The sequence below is a fragment of the Neovison vison genome, chromosome 12 (assembly GCF_020171115.1).
Source record: "Neovison vison isolate M4711 chromosome 12, ASM_NN_V1, whole genome shotgun sequence".
Lineage (NCBI taxonomy): Eukaryota > Metazoa > Chordata > Mammalia > Carnivora > Mustelidae > Neogale > Neogale vison.
This window is the reverse complement of record NC_058102.1, coordinates 85,821,557-85,840,764: the sequence shown is the minus strand read 5'-3', so window position 1 is coordinate 85,840,764 and position 19,208 is coordinate 85,821,557. Positions and strand designations below refer to the sequence as shown.

At 43.3% G+C, this 19,208-nt stretch overlaps 1 protein-coding gene across 1 annotated transcript in view; it reads right to left on the bottom strand.

Moving 5' to 3' along the window:
• Window positions 1–2,639: 2,639 nt before the first annotated feature.
• SPATS2 (spermatogenesis associated serine rich 2) overlaps window positions 2,640–19,208 on the bottom strand; it is a 146,836-nt gene continuing 130,267 nt past the window's right edge. Inside the window, exons 9-13 of the mRNA XM_044229163.1 lie at window positions 13,462–13,520; window positions 9,105–9,214; window positions 6,322–6,424; window positions 4,943–5,157; window positions 2,640–3,895 (exon numbers count right to left, since the gene is read on the bottom strand). Coding sequence (XP_044085098.1) covers window positions 3,584–3,895; window positions 4,943–5,157; window positions 6,322–6,424; window positions 9,105–9,214; window positions 13,462–13,520 — 799 coding nt within the window. The 3' untranslated portion in view covers window positions 2,640–3,583. The remainder of the gene's footprint in view (window positions 3,896–4,942; window positions 5,158–6,321; window positions 6,425–9,104; window positions 9,215–13,461; window positions 13,521–19,208) is intronic.

Below are 19,208 nucleotides of genomic sequence, written 5' to 3'. Positions count from 1 at the left end.
TCAGGAAGAGGCTCACAGATGGGACTTGCCCAAGGCTAGTCGGTCACAGAGCTAGCAGGCTGGGAAACCAGAATTAAAATCCAAGTAGGTGTCTCCAAAGTCCCAGGTCTTCCCACTCCGCCGCATAGCCACCAGACACGGCTTCCAAGAGTTTAAAGAGCTAAGAGCTCTGTTTCCCTCTACCTGCAAAGTGGCTGAGGAAAGAGCTGGAACGATTTATCTTTGCCTCAGAACTCAACATGGTGGCCAGCACACAGTAGGTGCCTGTGTTTGAAGGAATGTGCTCCCGTGGCTACCAAAAGTCGAGTCTGACCGACAGAATGGTTCTGGCTACGAGGATTTGCTCTGATACTCTGAACTGGTGAAACAGTGACAAAACAGCTTCTTGGTGGGTGACCTCCGATTATGTGATCTGAACAACTGTTTCTTCCATAAAGTGTGCTACTTTGTGGATCTAATCCCCACCAGGTGGGACAAGAAGGTGGGTTGAACCGTATGCATCAGGCAAACCAGATCCTCATTTTGTTAGGTGAGGTGGCAGAATTTCCAGGGGGCAACATAACATTACTTCGCTGATCTCCAAAAGTACAGGTTCATTCCCGGACTGGAGAGGATGACTGCTGGCTGGCTTTTCCAGGTCACGCCCAACCCAAAAGAGCTTGTTTTGCTTTTCCTCATACATGCTTTGAACGCTCATGAGTGTACCCTGGTTGGGGATTCTGAAATAGAAAGTCACCGTATCTATAAGCCACTGAACAAAGGCCTGAGCATTCCTTGGTGTAGTCCTACTGTAAGCGCAGGTCCCAGCCCTCAGCGTGGTATGTCCTCCGCTGTCCTCACACCAGATTGGGGGTGGGGTTCTTTCATGTAAAGCTACCACCTCCTAGCATTTTATTCATTGTGTCAGTCCCCCAACTAGGGTATCAGCTCCTTGAAGGTCTGTAGTTCACTTACCTTCACCTCTCTTAGCTTCTAGCTTAGCAACTGTACAAAGCACCCCCAAAGGTTGTTGATGAGAGTGTGAATCCATGTATCTTTAAGAGGGCTTTTTCTTTTTTAAAGATTTTTAAAAATTTATTTGACAGAGAGAGACACAGCTGAGAGGGAACACAAGCAGGGGGAGTGAGAGAGGGAGAAGGAGGCTTCCTGTGGAGCAGGGAGTCCGATGTGGGGCTCGATCCCAGGACCCAGAGATCATGACCCGAGCAGAAGGCAGATGCTTAACTGACTGAGCCACTCAGGCACACCTAAGAGGGCTTTTAAAATCACTATATGGCCCAGCAATTCCATCCTAGGAATCTGCCCTGAAGATATACGCTCACAAGTAAAAATTATATATGTATTACAAGATGTTCATTTCAGCAATACTTACAACAAAAAACTGAAAACCATCATTAGCATTAGGAACTGGTTAATTATGTTAAGTTTATATAGTGTGATATTATGCAGCCATAGAAAGAACAAGGTATACCTAGGCATACTGACATGGAAAGAGATCTAAGTTGTATACTTTTTTTTTTTTTTTAAAGATTTACTTACTTATTTGAGGGAGAGAGAGAGAGAGAGAGAGTTGGGGGAGGCGCCGAGGGAGAGAATGCCCAAGCAGACTACCCGCTGAGGAGCCCAAAGCAGACCTGATCCCACAACCCATGAGATCATGACCTGACCTGCACTGAAACCGAGTCAGAGGAGGCCCAACCAACTTAGCCATGCAGGCCCCACAACCCTGAGATTGAGAGTCACACACTCAGCACCTCTCTTCAAAGTGGTTTTGACAAACATGTGGCCTCCCATTTGCCTAGGAGGTTAAATACAGTCTCGCCTGGATACAGGGATAGGCCTCAAAATCCTTCAAGGTCACTTCAGTCTCTTGATTTTCTATCAAGTATGGGGGAGCAGTTAATCAGAAAAGGAGGGCTTTTCTCTGACCCCCAGCAGGCTGATGGTGGTGTTGGACAAATGCCCCGAAATGAGGTGATCAGCCCTTTAGAAAATGGCTTCCCAATATTCCTTGACTACTGTTTTCTTTACTGAAAGACACACACACACACACACACACTCGCTCCCTCTCTCTTTCTCCCTCTCTCAATCTGTTCATCCAACCTGAACCCCGGCAGCAAAGCTGCAGCTGAAGAGCCAAGGGAAGCCCCAAGGCGGCTAAGTTCTGCACCACTGCCGCTCATGGTCCGGACTGCAGACTCCAGAGGAGAAAGCTCTGCTGTCATTCTATCACAGATGCTGGGGGTGGTGTAGGGTGGAGGGGCCTGGCCCCTGAGCCACCTGCTACACGCAGGTGCTCAATTACACTGTCACATTCACCATGCCTGTCAAGGGACAGGCAGCGGAGGGGAGGGCTTGCCCGGGAGAGCTGCTGGCAGCTGTGGTTTTTCTCAACTGGTGAGCTCCCTTTGGAAACTCACCGCTCCCTGTACTACGAATCTGCTCCCAAGAGGAACAGCTGCATTTGCTCATGCTGGCCTTCCTGTTTTCACCGGGTGCCGCTTGGCCGACAGATGACTTAGGAATCAGCTACCCTCATTTAAGCCCCAAACAAGCTGCCTGACTGACTCCCACCCCATGAGGCCCAAAGAAAACCGGATAATGAAATGAAGGCATTTGTTGCCTTGAAACAAAGGTGGGAACATTCACGCAGTTGTTTTTATTTATTCAACTATAAAGACCGCGGCAATTTTTTGATGGGTAACACCTTAGATCAACACTAATTATATTGCTATAAATGTGGTTGAGGATCAGAAGAGGATTCGGGGGAAAAAAGGGAGAACAATAACAACAAAAGTCTTCAAACATTGAAACAAAGAAATACTTTTTTTTCCCTTTAATTAAACGCTACTCTCCTGTAGGCTTCCCTAGACTGCTCTGCAGTCTAAAAAGAAAGGAAAACAAGCCTCTGGGCATTCTGAAGCGACCACAGGTTAAGCTATGATGCCAAGTGGGAGACTGAAACCCTGATCTGGGGGTCTATCTCAGGCACGCTCTGGGAGCACAGGCAGGTTCTCATGTTTTCTAGTGTTCCTTCCTTTTCGCCAATTCAATAATTCAATATCCCCTTCTCTGGCTAATTCAGTGCTGGACACAATCCCCTCCCTGCCTTTCCTGGTTATACTGTCGTGTAGAGGGCACCTGATAGCAATGTGCAGCTTCTGCTGAGCCTGGAGAAGCAGCCGGACTAGCTCTGACCCACCTCCTCCTCCTCCTGAGAGCCTGAATGGGAGGGTGGTGCTGAGGAAGGCCTCCTGGGCGACTGAAAGGTCTGGTGCACCAGGAAGGGCACTGCTGACCCTGGGGAAACCTGGGCATCAGTGGCCTGTGAGTCCCGGTGGAAATGACCAATCAGAATCAATCCATATCACTGGGAAAGGTCAAGGGGGAAAAAACAGCTTCCCCTCCAAAAACAGTAAAGGGGAAATGAGGAGAGAAGAAACCAAAAATATTTAGAATGGCATAAAAAGTGATATGCATAAACTTCTTTTTTGTTATTACATCGAACTATAAGTTTCCTAATAAGTCCAGTTACCAAGTTGAATTGTGTGGAATAGAGGAGAGAGGCCAAGCAGAACTGCCCTCAAGAGTTCACAGCCCCAAGCTGAGAGGTCCTAGGTTTGCGCTGGGGGAGCCCCTTCTTGAATGAGGGCTTGGGTGGGCTGGGCTCCATGCTGGCTCCAGTTCCATTGGTCCCTGCAGAGGGGGCCTGGCTCCGTTCGCTAACGTTTCCTGATGCCTGGGATGTAGCGCTCTGGTACCTGGAACCAGATGAATACCAGGAACTATTTCTGTAACGACCCACACTGTCATGTCGCCCTTGGTTCATGGCATCATTGGACTTTTGGCCTTGTGGCCTGTAGCCTTGTCCTCCTCGTCTGTTCCCCAGCAATACCTGAGGATAAAAGAATACAATGTTCAAAGCACTGTGGCATTACGGCACCCTGTTCCAGTTCAGCTTACAGGAATATTCTGAAAGCCTAAATTGTGGTATCCCATGCTCGGGACTCCGTTATCTCTCAAGACTCCCAGAATTGTGTCAGCCGATCCGACCTAGTGCCTACCCCAGAATTAAGAAGTCCTTCGCTACTTCTGTCCCACCTTCCACCCCTAGGCTCTCTACTGGAGAGGAGTTCACTTTTCTTTAGCTAGGCACAAGAAGAAAGCTAAGAAGAAGGAAAGAACATTCTCTGGGCTGTTCCAACCCTTAATTGGGCAAGCATCTTATCACATGACTGAACTCTGTGGATCACAAGCCATTTGTAAAGATAACAAACATCTGAAAAAATAAAATAAACATCACTGTAATCTGCTTTGCTATGTATCATCAGCCATAGATTAAATCCCGCCACTGTGACATTCAGGCCATCTTTCACATTACAACCCAGAAGGCTTGCGGCACGGGGTTTTATTTTCGTCCTCCTCTTCCAACATAATCCCAGTTCTGCACAGCACTGTCTTGGATGGCTCTGGTGTACATTCTTCAAACCAGGAAAAGACACTACGGATCACGCTTCAGTTTCCTGGTGCTGGGCCCCCATGCCACCAGGTTCATGCCATCTCCCCAAGCTACTCCACACGGGGGCTTCTAGAAAGCTGCTACAGGCGCCCTCCGCTGAGCCTGCCACTACGCCGTGCCTCCACCTCGAGATCGGGGCATGGGTCCCAGTTACTAATTACCAGGCAATCCTACCTACAAAAGCTAGGACGGCCGCCAACTTCAGAAAGTCAGCTGTCTTGGCAACAGGAGATCTAAGCTAGCTGGTGGTTTGGAACAGACGTACCAAATGCTTTCTCTGGAACTAACTGGGGCTGGAGGGATTCAAAATAGGTGTGGAATGGGCATCAAGAGAGGAAGGTAATGGACTGAGCTATCAGCATTCGAACGGCGGCAATCCAGTAACTTTTCTCCGTCACTGGCTCCGCGGGGCTGCCGGGTTACCTCTCTATGAGGCTGGTAGGGCCGGCCGCCGGAGCTGACTGGGGCTGCGGGAGTCTCTCCTGGTGCCGAGTTTTTCTTGTTAGCGCTTGTAAGGCTGGAAGCAGAGGCACAGGTGGAAGAGGAAGCAGCAGAGGCATCACACGGGCCACTCAAGGACACAGATGTCACTGAGCTACACCGGGATCTGGTTGAATAGCTGTTCTTTGGGTGGGACACTGAACGAAAACATGAGAAGTATGTTGTCATATGACGGAAGAGCATAATGGGTAAGGTTTTCCCTATTTCACAATAAGCAACTTAAGATAAAGAACTGTCTACCTGAGCAGTTGTAAAGATAAGCTTATAAAATCGGTAACAGGAAGCAAAATGTCCCTTCTGCTCTCTTCTTCCATTCCTTCCAAATCCCCATTGCTTTGGTTTTTTTTTTTTTTCAAGTTTTTATTTAAATTCCAGTTAGTGAATACCCACTGCTTTGTAAAGGAACTCGCAGAGACAAGAGAACAGTGTAAAAGCGGAGTAATCGTTCCCCCACCAACTAATGACTTCTCAGCGTTTCCTACAAAACTCCTGGCTACGGCTCCAGCAGCTGACTAAGCCTAGGAACAATAGTATGGGCCATATGTTCAGTTTCCTATGCAGGAACATTCTCAAGTACTGACTTCACAAAGAAAGAAAAAAGGTAAATAGAAAGCTAAATCCTTTTTTAAAAAAATTTTGTATGATGCAAGATATAATCAAGATTAGTTAAACACGAACAGAACTAGTCTTTATAACAAAAATGTATCATCCCAAGGTTCTTTCTACAAAAATAACCCATACCAATGTATCTGAGATATATGAACATTTTCACTTCAAATTCTGTCAGAATTCAATGGCTTAAATCTACCTCTTACATTTTTTTGTCTTGGTTTTTAGCCCGGATTGATGCTTAGTTCACAATCACGGCTCTAGGTTCAACCTTTCACTTTATACTGACGCAGAAAGAACAAAGCAGCTGAGCTCAGTGTTTGACTGATGTGTCCCTATAGGCTCTCAAGTTAGGGGAGGGCACCCCATCCCCTTACAGCCATTATTTAAGCACCTATTATCTCCATTTGGGAGAGGAGTGAAATGATGCCTTAGAGGTTAACATAAAGGCAATGATTCAAATTTGGTCTGACTCCAGAGCCCGAAAACACTGCAAATTTAGGGAGCTGGAAAACACCCATCTTCTGAGTCAAAGACTGCATCTGGTGATTTCAGAATTACTTCCCAAAAACAAGCAAACAAAAACACAAGAGGCACTAAAGACGAATCAGTGGAGAAGCCACAACTTCAGTCTCTATGAGTAGGGTCTCCCCATTACCATTGCCAGCGCCCAGAATCCCGCACCCTCTTACCTTGTCCAAATGACTCAATGTCCTTCTTTAGGGTCTCTACATCACAGGTGAACCGGGCTACTCGTCCCAGATCCTCATCGTATTTGCGCTCACTGACAAAGTGCTGGAGAAAGGACAAAGGAAAGCCTCCAGGTGAGACAAGCGGAAACCGCAGCTTGCCATATAGAGATGAAACAGAATTATTTCCCGCTGCCTTCTTTTTACTGCTTCAAATTTTTGCAAAATGGCCATCATGTTACCTATCCTGGGTGACTGATGAAATCCAGTCACTTTCTTAAGGTCCAAAGAGAAATCTATTCTTTATGAAATGCTCTGTGATGGCCAAAGCCCATTAGATATAATCAAGAGAAATAAATTGTAGAGCTAGAAGAAAAAGTTCATAGTGGAGAGGGCCATCTTTCCACTGCTGGCTACTCTCCACACTGTTCCATTTTATACAGAAGTGGAGACAGCAGATATACTCCTAATTACAACAGGGATCCCGTGTAAATAGATGGCTTGGTGTTCTGTAATAGGAACTTCCTTAGGAAACCCACTTCAGCCCTTTATGAAGTAGAATTTTTTATAGTCCTCAAAATGGGGACAACTTCCTGAGACGGAAAATCACTCATGTAAAAAGACAACCCTGCAAATGAGAAGGGTTTGTGCTGCAAGTAATTTAATCCTTTAAAGCAGTCGAAGCTGAGAAGTAACCAAGCCCTTGGATCAAAACTAACCAGAGACTGTGCGACTAGAAACATGTCAGGAGTAAAGTGCTTCCAGGGTTACCCTTCAGTAAATAATCTCCAAAGTAGCCTGGGATCTTCCCTCCTCCCCCAGATGAAAAGGAAGCCAAAAAGACAAGTTAAGGGCCTAGATATAATTTACAAGAACTGAACTCCTCAGAGCAGCCCTCTAGCAGGTGGTCTAATTCAATTTTGGATAGTCAAGGGCTACAACCAAATGCATCAGAATCCTTGCGATGGATCTAGAAGCAATAGATGGGAAAGAAGACATCAAAATTCCCTCTGAGCCTTGAAGTCCTCGGGCTTCAGGGGACACTGTGGCTTAGAAAAAACCATGAACCTCTGACATAAAGCCTTCAGACATGTAATATCAGTCGGAGAGTAATTTCTGAAACAAATTCTAGGGTTTGTTGAGCCAGAGACATAACAGGAATGACGGAAATAAAATGATCTGGAAATAAGACATTTAAATTGCACAGCACCCACTTCGGTACACTGAAAACGTGGAGTGAAACAGATCCTTAGTCAGCCTGCAGAAATATTTCTAGCAGCTTTTTAACCACGTGGGAAGGAGAACAGATGAAGCCTGTGAGAGCCAGAACTCTCATCTAATTCCAAAGGGGTTTCCGGCTTCTCCCAGATAGTTGAATGAGACTGACTGGCATCAATGTGAAGATGACTTTTTATAATTTTTAGTAATATAGTTCTAGGTAATCAGAAACGGTAATTTCATCTGGGCATCGTTTTGTTATTTTACCCCAACAGAGTCTAAGGGGGAAGGAGTGAAAGACTGGGTCAGGGTGGTGACAAGGACACCTGGTAGGACTTAGAGGATCTTCCACCTGTTATTACTTTACAAAGAAGTGAAACAGCCTCTGCAGCAAGTCCTCCTTGTAAAGATGGCGGGAAATCTCATGGGTTCCGAGCAGAGGTGAAGGGCTCAGGAGGAGGGACAGCCAATTCCCCTTGTTTCCACAGCTCAGAGGTTATGAGCAATCATTTAGAATGCCAGTGTCTATGACTCCCCACGAACACCTCAACCTCTTGCAGGTTTCTACCCTTAGTGTCAGAAACACTGTTCTTTGTATAAGAATTTAAAATGTATGATTGCTGAACCTAGGTCATTGTTCTAAACAGATTACAATAAAAGCAACATCTCAAACTGCTCACTTTGCTCTTATAAAATAAGGATTAACCAACCATTTAAATTTTTACTGAATACCTACTATGTGCCAACGCATTATGCTAGGCACTAGAGACGCGCCAGCTCCTTCCATTGTAAAGTTTGCCATTTGGCTGGGGAGACAGATCAGTCAAATGAAGACTGAATGGTAACTACGCTAGGATGACACAAAAGAGGGGATATGACAGGGAAGTCAGGAAGCACGAGTGGGTCATGAGTTATCTGTGTGCTGGGAGTGGGTAGGGTGTGTGTCTTGTACAGGTCGAAAAGCACATGCAGTAGTCCTCTAGCAGGAGGAAACAGAGTATGTTTGTGGGAAGGAGAAGCTAAGATGGCCAGAGTATAGAGAACAAGGCGGGGTATGGTGTGAAATGAGATGGTGGCAGAGCCAGACCCTGCAGAGCCCAATGGCCATGTTAAGGATTACAGTCTCCATCCTAAAAGCAATGGAAGGTTTGAAGCAGGTTACTAAGGTGCAGGAGGGCTGGGGAAGGTGGGGGACAGTGGCAAAGTGGAGGGGTGAATCAGTTAAGAGGCCATGACAGAAGTCCAAATGAGAGATAACAGTGGCTTGACCATGAAGGTGGTAGTGGAGATGAGGAGAAAAGGTCAGAGCTGAGATTTAGTAGGAGGTCAAATGGACAGTGTCTGTTGATAGATTTAATGTGGGAAAGGAGAAATATCCTAAGGTTTTCAGCTTGGACATCTAGATAGATGACAGAACCGCTTGCAGAGAAAGGGAACATGGAAGAGGGCCAGGTTTGAGAAGGGAAGATCTTGAGTTCAATAGATTAGATACGGCCATGAATTATGGAGATCTGCTGCTTCAGTCCCTGAGGGTAAGAAGAAAGGCAGAAAAGAGAAGGAAGTTTTACCTTGATATCAGCTCTGAGCTCAACCAATTGCTCCTCTGACATTCGAACAGCCACATCAGTCATCTTCTTTAGAAGTTCGGCTTTCTTTTGTCGGCTGAGCAAAATTTCCACTGTGGAGAAAAAGAGAGAAAGACTCTTATGTTCTGCTAAATAGGATAAAGAAGAATTGGAAATATGGGCCTTGCAGTATGTATTTGGACAGCCAAAGGCTTAGCTGCCCACCCATCCAGAAAATGAAAATACCAAAGGTCCAGTTCCCACCTTCTTGAGAGACTCTGAAGGCAGTTAAATGGTAAACACTTTTTATGAATCATAAAGACTCATAAATCATTTGTCATTTCTCTTTCTCTTCTTCCCAGTTGAAAAAATATTCTTTTTATCAAGAAACGTATGAATTAAAAGAGAAATATGTACCCAGGGTAAAAAATTTCACTAGAATAAATGGATGCAAGATGAAAAGTAAAAAGGTCCTTCCTACTTCTGACTTTGTAGTTCCCTCCCCAATAGAAAGCAGTGTTAACAATCTCTTGGCATCTTTCCAAAGGTATTCTGTGCACACACAGCAAATCTCTCTTCCTTTCTCCCCTTTTCATGAATAGGAGTACACATACACATGACCCTCTCCTCTACCTTAGCTATTTTTACTTAACGTATCGCGAAGTTCATTAGCTATTAATACACTGGATCTCCATCCCTGGTTACCAGCCACACTGCAGTCTCCTCTGTGGCTACCCTATTATTATTTTTTTTAAAAGATTTTATTTATTTATTTGACAGACAGAGATCACAAGTAGGCAAAGAGAGGAGGAAGCAGACTCCCTGCTGAGCAGAGAGCCCAATGTGGGCTCTCTGGGATCACTGGGATCCCAATGTGGGACCCTGGGATCACTACCCGAGCCGAAGGCAGAGGCTTTAACCCACTGAGCCACTCAGGCGCCCCTACACTATCATTATTCACCAAGTCCCCTGATGGTGGATATTTGGATTGTCTACAGCCTTTTAAGAAGTATATTCTTCGGCATGCTCCCGGATACAGAACTCAGATATGGCCATGGAAGATGAGAGACAATATGGGTGAAAATCTCTCAGAATAGAGAACCAGGGGCTACAGAGGACGTGAGCCAAAGAAATCCTCCAAGGAAGCAGAACTATGTGCTGCCATATGAACCAAGGAGCTTTCCCTGTTAGAAGGGCAGGCGCTCTACTATTCCTGCCCGGTAAGATTAGATCACTGCTTTTCCAGGTGGGAATGTTCTACTATAATTATCCTCTTCTTTCTCTATCTGTATAACATTGGAGGAGGGGGCATTTAACTTCTAACTTATGGGACCCCAGACCACAACATGCCATATCCAGACCAGCTGAAAGGCATGAAATTACCCAGCAGTCCTGGACTTTCAACTGAATATACAAACTAGATGAGTCTTTGGATGTGTTGCCATTGAGGATGAGGGGAGGGTGTTCCCATTTTTTAAAAAGAAGGATGTCAGGTTGCTGAGGGGTAGACTGTAGCAAACACTGTTAGCCACTGCACTCTCCTCTTCTTCCTACAGGAAGTCCGGTGTTTTGGGTACCTATCTGCTTAAGTAAAAATCTACCTTTCTTGGCTTTGCTACAGGTAAGATAGTCATGTTATCCCATGACTTGGTTATGCTATCACACGGTTTGGTCACTGAGCTCTAAGCGCAAGTCACAGGGCGGGGTTTATAGGACAGCTCTTTGAAGGAGTCTTAGCCAGCAGGTAACATTTGGCCTCTCCTCAGCTGGAGCCTTAGGAGGTATATCTCGAAAGATGGTTGGGTACAAAGACAAAGAAGCCTGGGTCCCTTGTGTCATTTTGAAAATGTCCTGCCAGCCCTGATCCCTTACCTCCGGACCTTTCATTTCATGAGAGAAAAATAAACTCACATTTATTTTTTTTTTTATTTTTTATTTTTTAAAGATTTTATTTATTTATTTATTTGACAGAGAGAGAGATCACAAGTAGGCAGAGAGGCAGGCAGAGAGAGAGAGAGAAGGAAGCAGGCTCCCTGCTGAGCAGAGAGCCCGATGCGGGACTCGATCCCAGGACCCTGAGATCATGACCTGAGCCGAAGGCAGCGGCTTAACCCACTGAGCCACCCAGGCGCCCTAAACTCACATTTATTTAGGCCACACTGTAGAGTGCTGTCAAACTCAGTTCCTAACTGTTAAACATAGAATCCTGCAACCTACTTAGAAATTAGTCAGATTTGTGTTAGAAAGTAAACAGAATTTTCCAAGAGCTACACCAGGTATTCCAGAAAGCAGAATGTCTTGAGCAATTTTACTGAGCCTAACTGCCGCTATATGCCACCCACGGGGTGCCCCTATCCAAGGCAGGTGAACCTGTAAGAACACACTTTCCCAGGAAGTGAGGAAGGTGCCTATTAGAGTTTCTTGACACCAAGGCCCAACAGTTACAAATGATCTACTTGATCTGGCTTCCAAGATAAAACCTGTCTGCCAGATTCACTTGCTTCTCAGCTCCTGGCACTCTAGGATTCTAAGACAAAAGTACAGATCTCAGCATGAAGGAAATGTGTCAGGTCAAGATCTCCACATATATCAGAGGACCCAGCTACATAACTCAGGACCAGTCAGTTTTTCCAAAGGACTAGTTTTTTCATTTACTAAATGAAAACAAAAATAGGAAAACCTAACTACCTCATAAGGTTAATGTGAAGATCATAGATGAATGAGAGAAAATCTCTAAACTGTGAAGTACTGTGAGCATGCAAATTAATAAAATTATTATGTGTAAAAAAGAAAATGAAGTACCTCCTTGATAGTATCAGTAAATAATTACATTTAGTGACACTGAGAACCAGGGTTTTCAGCATGAGAGAAAGGATATACAGATGTACAACCAATGAAATTAAGTAAAACTCTGTAGCTCTTAATTTGATAAGGTTGGTCAAGAATTGATGATAATTGGGGCACCTGTGTGGCTCAATGGGTTGGGTGGCTGCCTTTGGCTCGGGTCATGATCCTGGGGTCCTGGAATCAAGCCCCGCATCGGGCTCCCCTCTTAGTAGGGAGCCTGATTCTCCCTCTTCCTCTGTTGCTCCCCCTGCTTGTGTTCCCTTTCTTGCTGTGTCTCTTCAAATAAATAAAATCTTAAGAAAAAAGAGAGAGAGAATTGATGATAATTACTTGAAACTGGATAATGGCAGTTAATTAGCCTCTCTATCTGAAATATGTTTGGAATTTTCTATAAAAGTTCTGTTTTTAAAAAGTACCTTCTCAAAAGTAAGGACTATGTCCTCTCACTAGTTTTATTTTATCTGAAACTTCATCTTCAAAATAGAACACCTAGGTACATGAATGGACCCAAATGGTCACATTTAGACATTTCAGGATATACCATTCAATTTAAATGAAATCTCACCTCTGAAAAACAGTGGAGAGTACCTGTTCAACATTTCAGGTCAAAATGGAACTCAGCTCCAGGCTTCCCCTGGCCCATGATCATAAACACAAATGGTTTAATTGTGAGTCATCATCTCAACCTATTTCCATTCTTACCAGTTTGAGAGCAGGTTAAAAGAAACAACCCTGCTAATTACAAATCTAGCATTCAACACATGAAGATAAAACCCGCTGCTGAAAAGCCTGGAATCAATGCCATTGTAGAAGCTGCAATTGGCATTCCTTTCTTTCCATACAGCTGTGTATCTTTTACTTAACCTTTCAGAAATGACAAAAAACCCCAGATCACCTGGTTCTTTGCTACAACCCGCCCCCCCACACAAATTACCCAAGTTAGACTCTACTCTTCCAGAATCTTTTAGTAGGCTTTCAAGGAACCCTAGTCATGGTATCCTACAACCTCCTTTCATTGAATTCCCCGACCTAGTGACCACAGACGCTGAGTGAAGACTGTTCGAAAACTGAGAAAACAAATTTCAGAGATCAGAAACCACACTAACGTGTAGGGAACCTAGTGAAGTCACCTCTGATGATGCCAAACATTTTTTGCCAAGTAGAAAAAACTCCCATAATCACTGGAAGCTAAAAACAAAATAAAACAAAGCCCAGGCACCTGCGAGGATACTTTTATTTTCCGAACTGAGGCTGTGGTGGCAGAAACTATGAAGCAGTCCCCCAGACACTGCGGTTTACATTAAAATGCTGACATTCAAAAATATTAAAAAACAGTTTCTTGTAAAGTTTTTTCACCTGAAAGGATTGACATGACAGGGCAGTACAAGTGCTCGAGATAGTTTAAATACATACATAAACTCTTCTAGTGGCAATTAGATCAAGCTTTTGTTAAGAGAGTTGAAAGGCAGATGCCTACTAACTGGTAACAGCTTAAACTACACATCATTCTTACTTGCTTCGGCTTTCACTTTGTCCATTTCAGCAAGCAATGCCACTTCTCGATCCATTAAACTAGGAAAAGATGACAAAGGGAAAAAATATTGGTCAGAAACTCAAACAGAAGCAGCACACTGTTAACAGTGGAGAAAGACTTAAGACTTTGTTCACTAAAAGCATACGACAAAGTAAACCCTGTGTGGACCGCATAAAAATTCTGTCTCACCCTCAGCAAAGAATATTTTAAGGATTCCAATAAACAGACCTAATTTCCTTTTATTTCTATGGATTACAGTAAACCAGGAGGTGAAGGCCAAGAATGGAGAACCAGTAGGTGGCAGTAGCAAGCTACAGAACAATTCCCACTAAATTTGTGCTAAAGCAGAAGTCCTTATGGAAGGAAGTTCCATATTTCCACATTCATGCTCAAATCTTTCTTATTTTGGTCTGTAAAATTGGACAGTTTTGCTTCTAATACATTTTACAAGGCAATATCCCTTAGAGGGCATGGTAAATTTATTCACAATAAGGATCTGCATATTCCAACATTTTACCACCATCAAGTCACTAGCACTGTAGTCTATTTTTTTTTTAAGTTTTTATTTAAATTCCAGTGAGCTAACATATAGTGCAATATTTTTTTAAACTCAATTTATTTTATTTTATTTTATTTATTTATTTGACAGAGAGAGTTCACAAGCAGGCAGAGAGATAGGCAGAGAGGCAGGCAGACAGGGAGGGGGAAGCAGGCTCCCTGTTGAGCAGAGAGCCCAATGTGGGGCTCGATCCCAGGACCCTGAGATCATGACCTGAGCCAAAGGCAGAGGCTTTAACCCACTGAGCTACCCAGGCGCCCCCATACAGTGTAATATTAATTGCAGGTGTACAATATAGTGATTCGACACTTCCATACATCAGCCTGTGCTCACCACAAGTACTCTCCTTCATCCCCATCACCCACTGAGCTCCCCTCCCCAACCATCAGTTTGTCCTCTAACAGTTAACAGTTTGTTTCTTGGTTTGCCTCTCTCTTGCTCTATTTTTTCCCTCTGCTCATTTGTTTTGTTTCTGGCGTTTTAGTCGTCAGAAGACAAAGTAATTAAAAGATCATATATATATTTTGCTGGCATCAGGTAAACATTTAAGAGTAATCCAGAAGAGAGGAAATTAAAGGTTTCTGGTAGGCTTTTTACAGAAAAAGAATATTAAATGGGTAATTTGTATCTTCTCCATTGCAAATATAAATGGTCTGTAGGCACATAAAGCTTCCTGTGTCCTTCTAAAAGAGCCAACCACCTTCAACATACAGAGGCAACAAGTCTGCCCTAGTCTTCAACCTCCTGATACCAAGTAATTTCTCTTACCATATTGGTTTATCAGTGGTGAAAATAAAATCTAAAATTTTAATATCTATGTAGACATGAAATTTTCCAACTCTCTTTAAATTTGCTATTCATTCTGATTTCCCCTTTTGGTGGCTTTTAAAAATTTATTTATTTATTTATTTATTTGACAGACAGAGATCACAAGTAGGCAGAGAGGCAGGCAGAGAGAGAGAGAGAGAGAGGAGGAAGCAGGCTCCCTGCTGAGCAGAGAGCCCCATGCAGGGCTTGATCCCAGAACCCTGGGATCATGACCTGGGCTGAAGGCAGAGGCTTTAACCCACTGAGCCACCCAGGTGCCCCTGATTTCCCCTTTTGAATAGGACTGTATCTATAGGGTTAATAAAAGTTGTACTCTTCTGATTGTGAAACTAATCACATACATACATAAACACATACACATACACATATAAACATACATATATATGAATACTGATTCAATTTAGTTCAGTATGTAGTGACATTAGCACAAAGTAGTTAATACAGAGACTACAGTGTGAGGAATCCAAAAAAGGACAAGGTGCCGCCATCCCTCAAGGAGCAAAATCCTTTATAGTGAAGTGCCAGAGAACATAGGTCTGATCACCATTACGTGTGATGTTAATAAACAAACATGTAATGAAACAAATTTGGTTGGCATATTAATCCAAAAGCCCCAGACTGGAGTGTAGATGCAACCATTGTAGGGCAGCAGTACTCTGCTAAGAAAGCATTTCCCACACCTTGGCGGTGTCTTGCTCCAAGAGCCCTAGCAGCATTGGGAATACCTAAAAGCAAAACAAAAGCACCACGGAAAGGAGCTGCCAGGCCTCAGTTTTGACACCACCTCTTTTTCTGTTGCTGAATCACCTTAAGATGCAGACACTGTGTCCACCAGATGACAAATCTGTCTCTGGCAAAGCTTGTAAAATATTTATTAAAAAGACTTCAGCAAACAAGTAAGCTTTTTGCAGCTTACAATCTTTATTATGAAAATGCAGAATATCATGTGATGCGTTTAGCAGGAAAAAAGTTCTGCACCGTAACAGTCAGAATTTCTGTGGTAGTAGGAGCTAGGAAGTACATCGTGTGGGCTTTCTTTTTTTCCCTTGCAGGAATGACGAATATCCATTTAAATAAACTCTGTTTTCCAACTGACTCACTGATGATTGTAAGAAATTCACAGGCAGTTGCATGGACAGCCATCCAAACTCATCATTAAAAAAAAAGTTTAACTTTTTCATGCCAGAAGCCCCCCTCACTGAAAAGCAGTGGGCGCTGTTATTCCTTGTTTGTCGTTTGTAGTGTCTCGCCATCTACTGATCGCATGTACTGAGAGGTCCTGCGATGGCAGCCGAGAATCAGACAGAAGAATCTATTCATTCATTGAAGCTGCTGGGACCCTGTCTCAGAAAAAAGCCTGATACAAATTCCAAGTTTCCTTAAATTTTCCACTAGTCTTTAAGATATAAAAATGAACAAATTTGAAAATATAAATGCCCGACAGTTAGCTTTTCTGATTGTAATGTAAGTGCCTGAACTTAAGCTTTTGAGACTCCATTGCAAAGACATCTCAAATAAACAATACTGCCAACTACATACAATGTCCACGCTGCCCCACACAGGAAGTCTCTCTTTTAGAAAGCCCCGAGGGACCCACAGAACTTGAGGGGCCCTACTTTTCCCTTCCCACCCTTTAATTCTTGCTCTTACGTTTTCAGTTCACCAAGAGTGAACCCACAAAACCTTAGGCAGCCCACTGTTAATCCCAATCTATGCCCTGTTGAAGCACCCCTTGTTGTGGCCTGGGGCGTGTTGTGTACCCTCTAGGGCATGTAAGTGATAAACCTTGGGTTTTTTCAAAGTTCCCTGATGGCTGTTGCTGAGGTGTGTCTTGCGATCATAACCACCAGGGCTGATCCAGTCACAGTATGAGCTCAAATACAGGCTCATCACAAGTAATGTTGGACCCAGGTGAGTGCACCCCCCAGGCGCTCCCAGCTGATAGCATCACCACAGACAGGCTGAGACGGATACAAAATATAATAACACCTTTCTTGTTAAAAGTACATCACATGATGTACTGCAGTTGTGTAGAATGACCACGTGTTTAGGTCACCTATGCTAAAGCATTTAGAGGTGACATGTCACGATGCCTGCAACTTCCAGGAGTTTCCACCAAAACACAACACACACACACACACACACACACACACACACACGCAGTACTATCCTTTTACCTTTTTTGTATCTTTGAAAGTTTTCATAATAAAAAGTTGGGGAGGGGGTGCCTGGGTGGCTCAGTTGGGTAGGCAGCTGCCTTTGACTCAGATCATGACCCCAGGGTCTGGGATTGAGCCCCTGTAGACAACCTGCTCTATGGGAAGCCTGCTTCTGTCTCTGCCTCTGTGGCTCCCCCTGCTTGTGCTTTCTCACTTGCACTCTCTTTCAAATAAATAAGTAAAATCTTTTTTTTTTTTTTTTTAAGATTTTTATTTATTTATTTGACAGAGAGAGATCACAAGTAGGCAGAGATGCAGGCAGAGAGAGAGGAGGAAGCAGGCTCCCTGCTGAACAGAGAGAGCCCAATGTGGGACTCGATCCCAGGACCCTGGGATCATAACCTGAGCCGAAGGCAGAGGCTTAACCCACTGAGCCACCCAGGTGCCCCAAATAAAATCTTAAAAAAAAAAAAAAAAATGTTGGGGAAATATGTGTATCACCAAACAGAGAAGGTGGGAAGAGCTCAAAAGTGGAAAGTATGTTAAATGGCAGAGGTTTTTTTTTTTTTTTACAATTAACTATTGTTAATTGTAATACAGCTTCCTAACAATGTGAAAACTTAACCTCAAGTTTTTCATCTGTTCTTAAGCTAAACGGTAGTCCCTGGATAGCTCTGTGGCCAAGAGATTCAAAAGTCCCTGTGGTTTAAGGGAACAGTTTAGAGGCCTTACTGCAAGCGATGAGTCCTCTCAGAGAGTGCTGAAAGGCTCATCCAGAAGGCCAGACTTTGTTACCTTGCTCCTGCCAATACAGGAGGGCACTGAATTTGCAACTGTTCTCTCAAGGTTCTCTTGAATGTTAACACCCCAAAATAAGCATCGGATACACTCGATTCTGAAACTGCTAACAAAACTCAGCTGAATACGGCTGGAACTTTGTTTAGAAAGACAGTATGTCTTATTAAGCCTGAGCCTCCTAACAGTGTAGAGAGCTTCCATGTCTTTTCTTCAATCACGAAAAATGGTTTTAGATGACTTGTCACTGTCACTAAGGGAAAAGACTGGTGAATGTCTGAAGTTCTGTATCTCCTTCCCTCCTTAGCAAGACTTTCACTATCTTCCCATTTGCTCAATTTATTCTAAAGATTCTAAAGTTTTTATGTAATTTCTTTAGTTGCTCAGAATAGTTTTTCCTGTAGTATTGCCATTCATACCTCTCACATATATTGTATGCCCATCATCTGAAGCAAGCCCTTTGGTTAATATATCTAACATGTAGATTACTGATTCTAGCTAGTGCCTTTGATATTCCTTGGTACCAAAAAATTGTTAAATATCATTTGCTTATGGTTGTTACATTAGAAAACAATGTTATAATGAAACACATCTCTGGCAATTCCATAGCTAATCATTTTAAGGAACAATACTCTAAACCACTCAGTACTGTTAGAAAATATTTGTACTTGATTACATTTGCTGAAAACCTAGAACTTGTTTATTCTCACTCCACCAGCCAATCAAAGCAGAAACCTAAGCAAAGTCAAAGCAAACATCTTTATTTCTCCAAAGACACTTCCTTCTCATAAAAACAATCAAGAGAGTTTTTATTAGCAGAAAATTAATTATGTTTCATAGGTTTTGGAGAGCCCCATATTCCCAAGCACCACATGTGAGCTCAGAACGAAACAAAAAGCCCCAGTTAGGTAGCCAGGTCATCCCACTGGGTTGAATGAAAGAGGTTAAAGTTAATTGAAAGAACTAGCTTACTAAATCAAATTTGGTGGGTTCCTCTTTGGCAGGAGTCCTTTACAAAGCATGTAGACATGAGATTTCATATTTCAACAGTCTGAAGTGGCTTTTAAGCAGGACCCCCAAATCTGGCTCTCTGCTCAGCAGGGAGCCTGCTTCCTCCTCTCTCTCTGCCTACTTGTGATCTCTGTCAAATAAATAAATAAAATCTTAAAAAAAAAAAAAAAAAAAGAAGTCAGGATGTGAATATAAGCTGTTTGTCTGTAACAGGCTCTCAATGGGTAATTTTTCTTCCTGCTCCTTTCCAGTGGTAAAAAGTATCTCAATTCTAAAGTAGTAAGTACAGACCATATAACTCGATGAAATAAATTTAGGAAAAAAGAACCAGTAGCAAACTAGATTAGTGACTACTAGTTTACTGTTCATGTTTC